Here is a 13,933-nt window from a genome sequence, read left to right as displayed (position 1 = left end):
GCAGTCAGGTGAAAGGTACACACCACACTAGCAAATGCTTGGCTGGACCCATAAGGTCGGATGACCAATGGAATATCAAGATATGTGTCAATTCTCCAACCCTCATAACCACATTCCAGACATCTCACGTAGTCCTTCAGCTTGCCTTGATACAGTTCATTTATAAGATCAGCCTAAAAATAAGAACATTCACATTTTTTAAAAAGTTTCTTAAGAATAATTTTTAAAATATTTGAAAACACAATTCATGCTTTTTAGAATGATTTACAAAAGGATATTGATTTTGACTGTTAAAATCTCAGAAAGCTTTAGTATAAGATTTGTCTATAATTTTATATTAAAAAAAGATGACAAAAATCACCTAAAAATCCATAAAATTAGATTAACACTAATTCAAGAGTCAATGTGCAAAAATTAACTATTTTAATACTTATGAAAAAACCCAACTATTAAATAGGTTTTGATGAAATCAGTTACCAATTTATTATATCATTACATTTCATATTATCTTATCATTAGGATGAAAATAAATCCTAATCTATCACTTTAGGCAAGTTAATAATTACACAACTAAATATTGGCTGCATTTTTATAGCTTTACATATGCATATCACCACTCTCATAATAATATATTGATTTATAAAATCATATCCTCTAGCCCAAGATGCAAACACTTTCAGTAATATACCTAAAACAATTCCAAGGAGAACTATTACACCATAACATTTTTTTCAAATGTATGGAAATTCAAAACATATCTTAAAATCCATCTCCCTCTAAATGTCTTCACCTAAAAGAATGGATCTCTCACCGAGTCCCCAAACTTAGCCAACTGGGGCTCTTCTGGCTCAGAAGGCAGGTAAACTCCCTAAGTAAGGACCCTCCAAGTGAATGTCTTGCCTCAAGATTCTTGTACCAAAACTTAGGAACTCAGTAGGAATGCCCCCGTTGATCTTAATGGAAGTGTTGACCCACAGAGAGGAACGTATGAGGAGGAAGGGTAACTTCAGACCTACAAAGAAGCAACAGCCCCTAATACCACCTACATAGTTACTAAATATTGTTCTGTAGGACTATGTAGAAAAACTAGATCACTAAGTGAACTGAAAATTTTGTTGATTATCTCTTAAGAATACTCATGAGGGAAAGCATGCTACAGTTTATTTCTTTCATGAATTTATACTTATTCAAATGTCCAGGACTTAATAGGCCTTCAAACTGGATCCACCATCACTGTCTACACTAATACTATTTATTTAATGAAGCTTCCTTCATTCATCTGCGCTAGTCATATGTGATTATGTGTTCTATACCTAGGAGGCATTCCAAAGTGATTCCAACCAGTATTTTTTAACATTTTAAAACATTTGATAGCAAACCACCATAAGAAAATGATTTACATTGCAACCCAATACATATAACTGTAACAATAGTTTCATAAAACAATATTTAATCTTACTTACATGATACTCTCTTATACTTTTCTATTCTATTCCATTTTTTGAAAGTGCTTGTGTAGACCCACTAAACTGATTTCATAACCCATGAATGGATCGTAATCTATGGTTTGAAAAACTCTGGTCTAAGCTATCACAATAGTTCCAATAAGAAATTAGACCCTCTGCGCTACCTTATGTGTTCTTCCCCTTTTATCTCTGTGATCCTCTATCACTATACTCAGTATAAACCCTCCCCTATACTGAGCTACATCCAAGTCAACCCTACTCCTTCCTCATGTTGATGATATATCTAATGTCCTTCCCATTCCTAACCTGCTCCTCCTTCCATTAGACAAGGGTCAGATTACTGAGGATCCTAAATGTCAAACACATATGACTATACTTCATTGGTAAAATGGAAGTAATAATTCATGACTATACAATGTGTAACAAATTATAAGATATATAATTTACTTAATAAATATCTGAAAATACTGCTTAAAAATCATCTCAAAAAGGCAAATATATATATTTATATGAAATATGAATTATGTAATTTTTAGAGCTAAAAGAGACCTTCCAGATCATACAGCCCAACTCCCTTAAAGATGAGAAAACTGAGACCTGGGGGCGTTAATGAGTTTATGACTCAGTTAATGGACAAATGAGAACCCAATACTTTTAATTCCCCATTCAGTATTTTAACCATTGGACTAATGCCCAAGTTTTAAAACATTTCAACAGAATAAAAGTCACTTTAAGGTCATGAATGATTTATTAGAAAATAGTTCCCTCAATTTGAGAGATATGAATTACCTGTTCTGTTTGCTTCCATTTCTGTTCCAAAGCATCAAACATGACTCTGCACAGTTCTTGTACATCATGCTGCTGCCACGCTATTTTAAGATAAAATTTCATTAAAAATAGCAATAAATCTAGTGTAATGAAACATTAATTTGTATTTAAAAGCAAATAGGCAGAAATATGAAGTCTACTTTAATGCTAAATTTAAAAAGAACACAAAAATATACATTATAGTCACGAAAAGGCCATCTCAAAGAATAATGAGATCTCAGCATTCTATAAATAGTATATGCTTCACAGTGCTACAATATTTGTCATTTTTGTTATTTTTCATTGTAGAGTTAAGAAATGTGTTAGAAAAATCTAAGACAACAAACTTGCAATGAAAGGTTTAAGAAAAAGATAATTAAGTTGTTAATGTTTGTGTTTGTAATATTATTATCCCCCAGAATTCCTTTGAATATTAGAAACACTTATCATTACAAGAGAATTAGTACCCTCACTACTATCCCATCCAAAGCTCCTTGTAACATCTGTGGTTTCAATTGCTCTCTTTTTGCTGGTTTGTAACAAAACAAAAAGCCTTTGAAGTTGATATGGGATACTTGTCACTGGATCTTCTTCAGATTCTTCAAATTCCCACCTATTAAAATGAAATGTTCAAAAATTATTTATAAGATAATCTTATTCTTTAAAAGCATAATTAATATCAGAATCATAATAATATAAGATTTTAATTCTGGGAGCTATACAGAGTTTGAGTATTAACTGAAACTAATAACATCTAAGGAAACATTAGTCTTTGTCTAATTCATAAATTCAGAAGAACTTTAGACTTTAACAAGAAAAGGCATAAGGCAACAGTTCTCAAGAATGAAAAGCAAAGCTCATTTAAAAGTAACTGTGGAACCTAAATCTGATCAAGACTCCTGTCCTAATTATTAATTCATGAAAAAATACAGGGAACAGAAAAATAATATTAAATGACACTATGGCATTCAACCATCAAAACTGAAACTGTTGAAAACTATACGACAAATGGTATCAGTTTTCAATGTATGTATTTTCAGAGAAAAGATGGAAGGGGATTAGAAACAGATTAAATAGACTAAGAATTTTAGCAATTAATTGCAATGTACAGATCTTATTTGGATCCTGATTTGAATAAATTGTTAAATGAGGCAATGACGGTAATTTTAGCACTGACCTGAGAAACAGTTTACAGATGTTATTATGGGGGCAGGCTTCCAAACAATAAGAGTAGAGGATTATATGCAAAAAAGACTGATTATGAGTTGATAATATTCAAAGCTGAATGATAGGTACAGAGAGACTCATACTATTTCTCTCTTTTTGAATGTCTGAAATTTTCCATAAGTTTTTAAAAGGGAATATAAGTAAGTCAGCAAAATAATCCAGGTATTTTTACCCTCACAAATTTATGAAAAACAGTAGTCTAAATCTAGCTACAGGAACTGTCTCAATAGCAAGTGAATTCCCAACTGAAGACATTAAGATCTCACGGAAAAAATAAGATTGGCAGACTAAAGTTGGTAAAGTACCCACAGAAGTTCTTAAAATAATTCTATATTTAATAAATTAAACACCAAAGACAAAATAAGGACAATATTAATGATATTCTATATCTTAAGTTAGCGATAAGATCACTCTATTATTAATTTCCATCTCACTTTTTAGCTTCAAAAGGAGGCTTGAGCATTAATTTTTCTCAATTGCAGTTTACAAACATAGTGAAATGCTTTTTTTTCTCCTTTTGGGTACAGCCCTCTATTAAAGTGTTCACTACTTTCCCTATTTTAGGACTTAGAAGTCACAACTCACTGACTTCACCACAGTGAAATACAGCAATGTAACAAAATTGTACTGGTACCCCCATGAGTATATACAAATAAAAAATAGATGGGAAAAAAACAAATCAACTAATTACAAAAAAAGAGAGAGAAGTCACAGCTCTATGATCCTTCCCCTCTTTTTACATCCTGGAGCTCCCTTCTGCCTCACAGATGTCAACGGAATACATTTCACTTTTTTCTTCTCAAGGCTTCCCTGCAAACACCTCTACCTGATACCTGATATCTGCTCTAACATTCCCCTCTTCTAGACCGAATCCCCAGCTTTTTTTTTTTTTTTCTGGTTATCCTAACAGAAGGTACTTATAGTTGACATTATGGGATCTAAAATTTTCTCAGCTGTGAGGGAACTCCGAAGTTAAAATAGAGAATGCTCAAATTTCTTGCAAGGGAAATTCACTAGTGGGGAGAAATTACTGTAATATAAAACTGCATTCTCACCTGTCCTTTACTTGCTGTTACTCCAGTCACTTAAGTTAGAAACTCTGGTGCTGTATTTGATTCTTTCCTTTACTCCTAAATAAAACTGGTCACTATATCCTGTCAGTTTTCAATCTGAAATATCGTAATCACTGCTACCATCATCATCATTCTGACTCTAATCTATCCATGCCTGGTTTTAATCACAGATTCCTCCAGGGTTCTCTATTCTTCGAATCAATCCCGTACACTGCACTACGTAAACTTTCCTAAAACAATGTATTTGACACATAATTACATGCCTCTGAATCAAAGTGATAGATTCTACACTGGCTACTATACAACAAGTGAAGAAAATAAACAAACAAAACTCTATCCTTTCACGCTAGTGCTACTCTAGTGATACTCTGTGCATACTCAGTGGGGTCCTTAGTTCTACATTAAGAAACATCATCAGTGCTCTCAGGCTTTGTTTCCCCACCTGCTATATAAATTTTATTCCCTCAATCTCAAGGCATTTAGCCCTCCTCTTTGACCTCATGTCTAAATCCTCCTTTTCACTCACTGGGTTCCATTCACAAAGGGTTTCTTTTGTTCCTCAAATGCCTTTGCACTTGCAGCTTCTTATGCCTTGAATGCTCTTCCCCAAGATCTTTGCAGGGCTAGTTCCTGTGAAGTCTAGTCACATGGTATGCCCTCAGAGAGGCCCTTCCTGACTACTGACCTGAAGCTCTGACCTGACCCTACCCTACCTCCTGACAGTTATTCATTCCACATTACTCTTTCTTTTCTACTTGGCGTACATGACTGTGTGAAATGGGCTTATTTATATACATTTTCCTAATGAAGCTCTAAATGAAGGGCTTTGTCTTATTCACCACTGTAATTCCTATACCTAAAAGAATGCTTGGCACACAGCAAGTACTCAATATATGTATGCTGAATGACTATCCCTGGCTATGCTCTTAATTTTCTCGACAGTGCTATAAATCTACAGACCATTTTCACAGTATTAGAACTTATGGTTAAACAAGGTCCTGGAATACCCATTTCTACATAACTCTCACCAAAGCTGGCATATCATCCTGGACTATTCGGTCTATTCTAGCTTGAGGGCAGGCTCCAGACTCCATTTATTAACTTCATCTTCTAGTACTCTGACAAAACTCTGGTTATGCTGACCCCTGGAGGCCCCTGTAACACACTGTACTTTTTGGTATCAACTACAGTACAAGCAGAAGAGGGTATTGGATTCTGGCATCTACTGGGTGTCACTTCTAGCAGTGTCTTCGGGCAAAGTACTTACCTATCCTCTCTGCCTTCAGTTACCTCCTTTGTAAAATTGGGATAATAATAGTACATAATTCATAATTACTGTGAGAATAAAGTGAGTCTACATATAAATGCTCAGAACAATGCCTGATACAAACAAATAATAACTAATACTTAGGTAACACTATTACTCACTTTTGCTTTTGAAAGTCCTCTTGTCTGCAGTGTTCTCTCTTTTTCTCAATCTGGCCAAACGATATCTAGCTTCATGACCTACTTTCTTCACTAAGCCACTTCTCCAAATTTCAATAATCTCCCTTCTCTCTAAACTCTCAGGGCATTTAGCTGTCCTTAAGTGTTATTTAAACTATTTCATACATAAACATATTGTTATTGTGGAAAGATCTGTAAAAGATCTTATTTCTAACTCCCTCTCTATCCACTAAGTACTTGGCATCTAAACACTACTGGGCGATAAATACTTAACTGAATAAAAAACATGTCAATTTTTACAAGTAAATTCAGATGTCTGCCTTTAGGGTTTATTTAAATATGGACTCCCTCCATAGAGCATTCTAAAGTATCTGATGTATATAGAGTCTTTTAGAAAAACACACACACACACACACACACACACACACACGCTGTACATATATTTTAATTAGAAACAAAGTTTACAAGTTTAAAAAAATAACTTTGGATTCTTACACTGGAGGGAAACAACAGTATGGATTATGTATTCAAATTCTCTCAAAAGCAGGTAACATTTATTTCTTCATAATGGTGCTATTAAGTGAGGAAAGTTTAAATTTACCCCATATGTAAATCTTATCAATTGTATCCTTTTACTGTCTGTGCACTTCTAATTCTCTCTCCCCACACATTTTTCACATACCTGTCTCTCATAAGATCCTTGTTCTTATATAAGAAGTTGCATCTTATGAAGTGAAAAATGCCCCAAACTTTACAAGTGCAAGAAGCAAATTAAATTTTATTAGTTAAAACCTATATTTTTATTCTTAAATCAACTTTATTTAGGGAATGTTTTTGAATACTCACTTATATAATGCATTCCTAAATTCAGGAGTCATAAAAAGTGTTTGCAAAAGGCTATTCAAATAGCAAGTCATTGCCTGGTTTACTAATCCCACGTATCCTTTAAAGAGAAAATACGAATACACGTTAATCAGCATTTAGATTAAAAAAATAACAAAAAAGAATACAGTGAGAATTTAGCACATAGTAAAGATTCAGAGGTTAACGTTACTCAGTTGGAAATTATTTCAATTTTCTTCAATAGCACCTAAGAAAGATCCCTTTTCTAATATGCACACTTTACATGCAAACCTTGTTTCACAGAATATGTCAGTATATCTTGTTATAGATATGTCCAGAGATTTTCATATAACATCTAATAAAATTTTAAGAGTAATATATTTAACATACTATGTCTTACTGGTATAAACTTTTCCCCCCAAATCTAAAAGTTGAGGACTAAAATGGAAAAATATAAACGTATTCATTTTAGATATCACACACACCCAACTGTGTGTACACTCAGACTGTACTGACCCAGTTATCCCTGTCATCAAACCCTATAAACCAGTTTCTACTAAAAATAAATAACATAAAAAATAAATTCACTGTATGCAAACTCATAAAAGCTGAGACTCTAAGTAATGCAGAGTGACTTCCTCTATTTTAATAAGCCCATCATGTATGCAATTGTATAGATCAGCATGTTATGCAAGAGTGATCTGGATCCATATCATATGGACTTGTGTGATTTCAAGAAGAGACCAAGTATAATACTTTAGCTATCTGCTTTTCACTTTGTTCAAGCTTTGATTTCTTATTTTTTGATCTTTATTTTAAGAATACTATGTGCATGTGTTTATATATTTTATTCTACATTGTGATATAATTCTAAACTGCTTCAACTCCTGACTACTCCCTGCCTGAGTTGTTCTCATAGTATCCTGTCCTTAATCCATAGCAGAGCCTTTATCTCACTGTTCTGTAATTACCTATTTACTTATATGTCTTCCCCATTAGACTTCAATAGCAGTCTGATATTTCTCTCCCTGCTACCTAGGACAGCAGCAGGTGCATGACACAGCAGTGTATATGACTTACAAGTAACATAAATTTGTATGATATCTACCCTGATCATTAATGAAAAGCACATTAGTTCGTATGAACAGTCTTTTCCCCACTAACAACAGCACTTTGGCCAGGAGACCAGGTTGTTTTATACCTTCTTCTCAGCTGAGGCTGCTTGGGATTTCCCTTCTTTTCCTTATCCCAATTCCTCAACAGTCAGAGACAACTAATCTACTTGGAGCCTTAAAAGGTAAATATTACTACTATTGTCCTCTGTATACCTACAAACCAATCATGCATCACCTATTTGTGACCTTGTTTCCCTTCCCTGGTCTTAAAAAGTGGGGGTGGGGGGGGTTGTTTGAGGGAATGAGGGACTAATAATAATTAATTTTTGCCATTGCTCTTTATTTTGCTATTAGCAATAAAAATCATGTAGACCCCTATGATCTTTTGTGCTTGATTTAGCACCACATTTAAACAGAATGAACAATGTCTCACATAAGTGTACTATTAATTTCCAAAAGTATGATGATTTTAGTTATACTAATAAAAATGCTAATGAGTTAAAGAAATGTTTGTCATTATGCATTGTCTAAATCAACAAACTTCAAAATACCGCTATTATCAAGCAGATTCTGTATCTGAAATAGTTATGAATCAATATTGTTAGTATAAGCCAGTAAGAGAGGAGAATGTGAGAATATATGCCATCCTAGAGGGCATGTGCAGAAAGAAATCCTAAACAGAACCAACAGGTAAGGAAGGAGAAATCAAACAGGCCAAATGAAGTAGAATCAAACAGGCCAACTCTTGGGGTAGATAAAATAAAAGGAATGTTAAAGAAACTGGCCAAAGACAGGTATCATGGACCTAAAGTTTCTAATCATTGCGAGTCCAACATCAGCCTTCAATCCACTCCTGATCCATCAAAATTCATCCCCCAGCCACCATGTCCTATCAACAGTGGCTGGCTACCAGAGGGAGGTGGTAGGAAAGAAAAACAGGAAAGAATATGTTAAGTCCCCAAACCCACTGTGTTATTGAGAAATGTCTTTTTACAGCCCAAAGTTAAAATGATGAGAGCATTTTCCAATGAAAACATTTTGTACATGGTGCCAAAATTTACAATAATTTAAGGAAAATGCAAATTCAGTAGTGACTAACAAAACAATTTTTGAACCACAACCCCTTTGGATGCTTACAGACTATTTTATTTCAGAAAGACAGTACCCCAGAACACTGAAGGTAGGGAAAGAAGTGAAGTAGAAGGGTATAATTGGGAATAAAGACTATGACTACATGGCAATGTACACCAAAGGCTTCTAAAAAATTTTTTTTAATAAACATCAACTCAGTAATTCAATTCCTGGGAACTTTTAACCTAAGAAAATAATCAGAGATGAAAATAAAAACTTATGTACAAGAATTTTCATCATAACATCAGTAATAACCAGAGACAGTTTAAATGCCTAAACCTATACAATGAAAACACTATTTTTCAGCCATTTAAAATCCTCTCTTAAAATACTATTTAATAACATTAAAAATGCTCCTCGTATAGTATTAAGTGCAAAATATAGATTAAAAATCTGCTTAGAGCATGATTCCCCATTTTCTTAAAAGTATATATATGGAGGAAAGATAAAATAAAAATAAGCAAAATCACTAGACATGGTTTCTCCTAGTAGTAATGTCAATGATTTTCACTTTTTTCATTCTACAGTATGACAATGACATGTATTACATTTGTAAAATCAAAGAAGGATTTTTTTAAAGCATGTCTTAGTCTCAACGAATTTACAGGCATCAGACAGCCATAGGCATTTGAGCCTCATACAGAGCACAAAGTAGAGTTCTGTAAACATCTGTTGCATAAAGGACCAAATACACAGCAAATATATCAAGAATTCTGATTTGTTAAATCTGGAACTTTCTCAAAGTGTTTCAACTATCTCAGAATAATCTCGGATACTTATGTAAAACAAAATACAGTTTCTTCCAACCTACTACAGAGCAACTACATCAGCAGTTTGAGAAGCAATGCTTTGGAACCTACATTTTTAAACAAGTACCCTCAAATAATTTTTAAAGACATAAAAATCTGAAATCACTACTCTAGACAGTGTAGTGGGAAACAGTTTTATTATCTCCCATGACCTAAAATGGAAGGTAATTTTGCATTCTCTTTTATGGTTGTTGCAAAAAGTTCTATTTATATAAATGATTCTAAGATTCAAACATGACTAACTTTTACTGTTATTTCCAGAACAAATAAACCTTTAAACCTGCACAATGATTAGCTATAAGGAAATTATTTTCGGTTCTAATTAACAAAATATAGTAACAATGTCTACAATGTAACTCTATAGTGTTCTTTTTATACTGGATATTTGTAATGTAATATTTGAAATCACCTGTTTTGAAGTTCTAAAAGTAAAGGTTCTAAAGCTATACTTAGCGTGAAATACCATTAACTAAATGTGCAATCAAAGGCTTCTTTACAAACCAGTTTCCACTTCACTTAACATGAGAATACTATCTACTACAAAGGTGTGTTCTAAGATGAAATGATATGTAAACGTACCTAGATTATATTCTTTAGGCAATTAACCAATCTTATATATAAATGAATAAACCTTTGCATAAATAAAGCAATTTCACTAGCTCAATAAATCGAAAAAATTCAAAAATCTAGGCTTATGTTCGAAAAAAGTTTTAACAGAAATTTTAAAATAATATGGTTCATGGCAAATACATGATTAGATTAAACTAAAAGATAACACAACAAGCCCAATAAAATAAGCAGGGCATGTCTACTTCAAAATGGAAGCATATTCCCCATAGTCTGTTCTAATCTAAAAAGGAAATAATAGAAACTTTCCTTTCCAGAGGAAGTCAACTTCAAAAATGTAAGATTATAGTCAAAATGGAAAATTCTTAAAAAGAAAATTCTTCCTTCAAAATACAATATTAAATTTTTTCATGTTATTATTAAATAGGAGCAGTAACAACATAGTAAAAACAATAATGGGTTGAGAGAAAGGTAAATCACATTCTTATTCTAACTTTGTTGTTGCTGCTAGCTAGTGATCTTGCTTTGGGTCTCAGTTTTCTTATCCATAAAATAAGAGGATTAGCCTTGAAATCACTAAGATTATTATGGGTCTAATGCCCTGTGACTTTATGAAAATATAACAACACCAATAAATCTTACCAGTTTCTGATTTATTCAAAATAGATGAATAGGAGTAGCTTTGGCTGACATAATCACTGGTAGAGCCCACAGAACCTTCTCTTGGAAGTGGACCTATAAACCTGTCATGAACACTGTCATCCACAGAACCGGAATCCTCCTAAAATGCAGCATAATCAATATTTAATTACAAATGTTGCTGAAACAATGAATAAAGACATACTAATTGCTGAGGCAATGAATAAAAAAAGATGTGGCATTACTATCACTGTTACCACCAAGGCATTCAAAGGGATGTACACTCTCACCATTTCCTATCAAAGGTTTGAAAAATGTCTGATATAAAACACTTTGGAGAAATTCTCATATCCCGTTCCACAGTGTTTACTTTCTAAATTTTCTTTACACAAGAAAAGACTTTTGGTGCTTATACATCAAAAATACCATTGTACTCCTCGATGACAGAATCTATCATTCAGACAGGTAGGGGATATTCAATAATTGTTGGATAGGATGGAGTTTCCTACTGTCTCCAACAAGAAACTTCCTATTAATGAGGAAGATACTGAAAGGATTAAAGGGCATGCAAACAGAATAAGCAATTAGGACAGAGCTAAAGAATAATTACTATGCATTTTAAAACATGAATCCCTAGATTGTGAATCCAGAGTTCCCTAAATGAATAGCTATTCTAAATTTCAATGTCATGCAGACTAATCCAAACTCTCTTATAATGTTATAACAATAAATGATGAGATTAAGGAAGGTCAGAGAACATATTCTGGTATTGCTTCAGTATGGAGGCACTGTGTTTAATTACTGTCTACTGTCCAGAGAGGTATTTTGATTCACAATAGATTTCTAAATGAAAAGCATCAAATAGAACAATTTTTCCTGAGTGAAGTATCATTGAAGAGAAGGGTTCTCAAAAGCAAGTGCAGGAAGAAAAGGCCTCTGAAACATGGGAAATGTCTTTGTGGGGTTCTAACTTATACCTAGACCAAGCCTCATGCTTAGTGTGGCAGCAGTCTTGAAGATGGAAGCCCATATCAAACCCAATGTGGCAACAGACTATATGTACAAATAATGGTGCTATGGATGTCTGCTGTAACCACATTATACACACTTATGACAAAACAACACAAAATGGAAAAATAATTTATTATGCAAATTACAAAATATATCTCTCCTCTTGCCTTTGGAAAATTGAATTCCCAAGTAGTAGGTGATAGTGCACAAAAATTATGAATAAAGGGCCTTCTAAACAGCTTACCAGTAGTATTTGAGGTTGTTCACCATCTTTATCTGTTAAATGCAGAAAGTTCTTCTTTCCTGGCTCAAAATTAGCATCAAGAAGAGACTTGTCACTGGTATGATCCAGTGGAGCCTATGGACATAAAACATAATATCTCAGCTTATGAAAAACTTTAATTATAATAATAAAATCAAATAAATATGTAAATTGATACATATCTACATTTAAACGGTATTTTTTCAATAATGATCTGGTAAAGGTCTGTTCATCTAGGCTTGGAATTAACTCATCTACTCATGAACTGGGATAGCTAAGCCCAGGGAGTGACAGTGCAAACACTGACAGGTATCCCAGAAGCTCACATTCCCCAACATCTAAAAAACTGGATAGAGAAAAGGTAAAGGTTAAGTAACGTTAAAGTATTACAAACAAAAAAAGAATCTATAAACATTGCTATTTCCATGTTCTCTAAAATGTACACAGTATATTTAATGGATTTTCAAGAAAATTAACTAAAGATAATTTTATATAACTAAAAACTATAAAATCATGTTTTGATATATGAATATAAGAATTCCCAGATAAGCAACAGACTAAGCAACCCAACCAAAATAATTATGTAGTATAATTATACAATGGGACAAAAATGTAACTAAAGTAATAGAGGCTTCAAAAGGCCCCCTTAAGGAAAAGCTTGTCCCAGTAAATGATACCCATTTCACATCTACTGCCAGGATCCAGAGGATTCCAGGGGAAACTGAAGTGATCATTCCTTTGAAAACTAAACATCTAAGATTCAACAGTCTTCACCCAACTCTTTCCTATGGTAGGACAATTTTAACCCCAGCCACCATTCTGACACACTCTAGTTGGTGGATGAGAAATGGAACTCTGTATGTCCAAGTCCTACTCACCCACACTCCAGACCACTGTGGGAAAATTGAGGGAATAGGGGTAAACATCCTATTCTTCTGTTTTAAAACCATCTTGTTACATTGAGAAATGTTTTTAATGTTTCACAGATATGGGTGTTATCTCCTTAAAAAGACGCACTTTATAGAAATGTCTTTATTTCTTCAGAAATTAACATTGTATAAAAGACAGGTATTAAGGACAAAAAAAGTTAACTGAAAGAGATTCTGCTACTTATTATCTCTGTGACTGTGAGCAATTACTTCACTACTCCATGACTAAGTTTCTTCACCTCTATTTCATAGGGTAGTTATAATAATTAAATAGGATTATATTTGTATAGAATTTAGAACAATACTAGGAACATATTAATAGTAAGTGCAAAAGAAAGAGTTTTAAGTAAATAAATTAGCAAACTTATATGATCTCTTAACTTTGGCTCACATCTAGAAATCTACGAGAAAAACAGGACATAGAAAACCTAAAGCTAAGTAAAGCTACATGGAAGGAGGAAAGGTATTGCTGGGTCCCAAAAATTTACCGGTAGGACATGGAAGATTAGAAGATATAGCTGGAATACAAAGGGTAGTTTACCTCAATAAATGTCTGTGTGTGTACAAGGTGGTAAGTAACTACATGCGCTTGGTTTCCAGAAGAACAT

At 33.4% G+C, this 13,933-nt stretch overlaps 1 protein-coding gene across 4 annotated transcripts in view; it reads right to left on the bottom strand.

The window, feature by feature from the left end:
* The window catches only part of USP47 (ubiquitin specific peptidase 47), a 109,403-nt gene that overhangs the window by 58,204 nt on the left and 37,266 nt on the right, over positions 1–13,933 (bottom strand). For all 4 annotated transcript variants that reach the window (XM_069471168.1, XM_069471169.1, XM_069471172.1 and 1 more), the window contains 6 exons: positions 12,379–12,492; positions 11,127–11,265; positions 6,866–6,962; positions 2,741–2,886; positions 2,256–2,335; positions 24–173 (listed from right to left, as the gene is read on the bottom strand). In XM_069471168.1, the coding sequence (XP_069327269.1) occupies positions 24–173; positions 2,256–2,335; positions 2,741–2,886; positions 6,866–6,962; positions 11,127–11,265; positions 12,379–12,492 (726 nt within the window). The remainder of the gene's footprint in view (positions 1–23; positions 174–2,255; positions 2,336–2,740; positions 2,887–6,865; positions 6,963–11,126; positions 11,266–12,378; positions 12,493–13,933) is intronic.

This window comes from Eulemur rufifrons, chromosome 6, assembly GCF_041146395.1.
Source record: "Eulemur rufifrons isolate Redbay chromosome 6, OSU_ERuf_1, whole genome shotgun sequence".
Lineage (NCBI taxonomy): Eukaryota > Metazoa > Chordata > Mammalia > Primates > Lemuridae > Eulemur > Eulemur rufifrons.
This window is presented reverse-complemented; position numbering and strand designations above follow the sequence as displayed.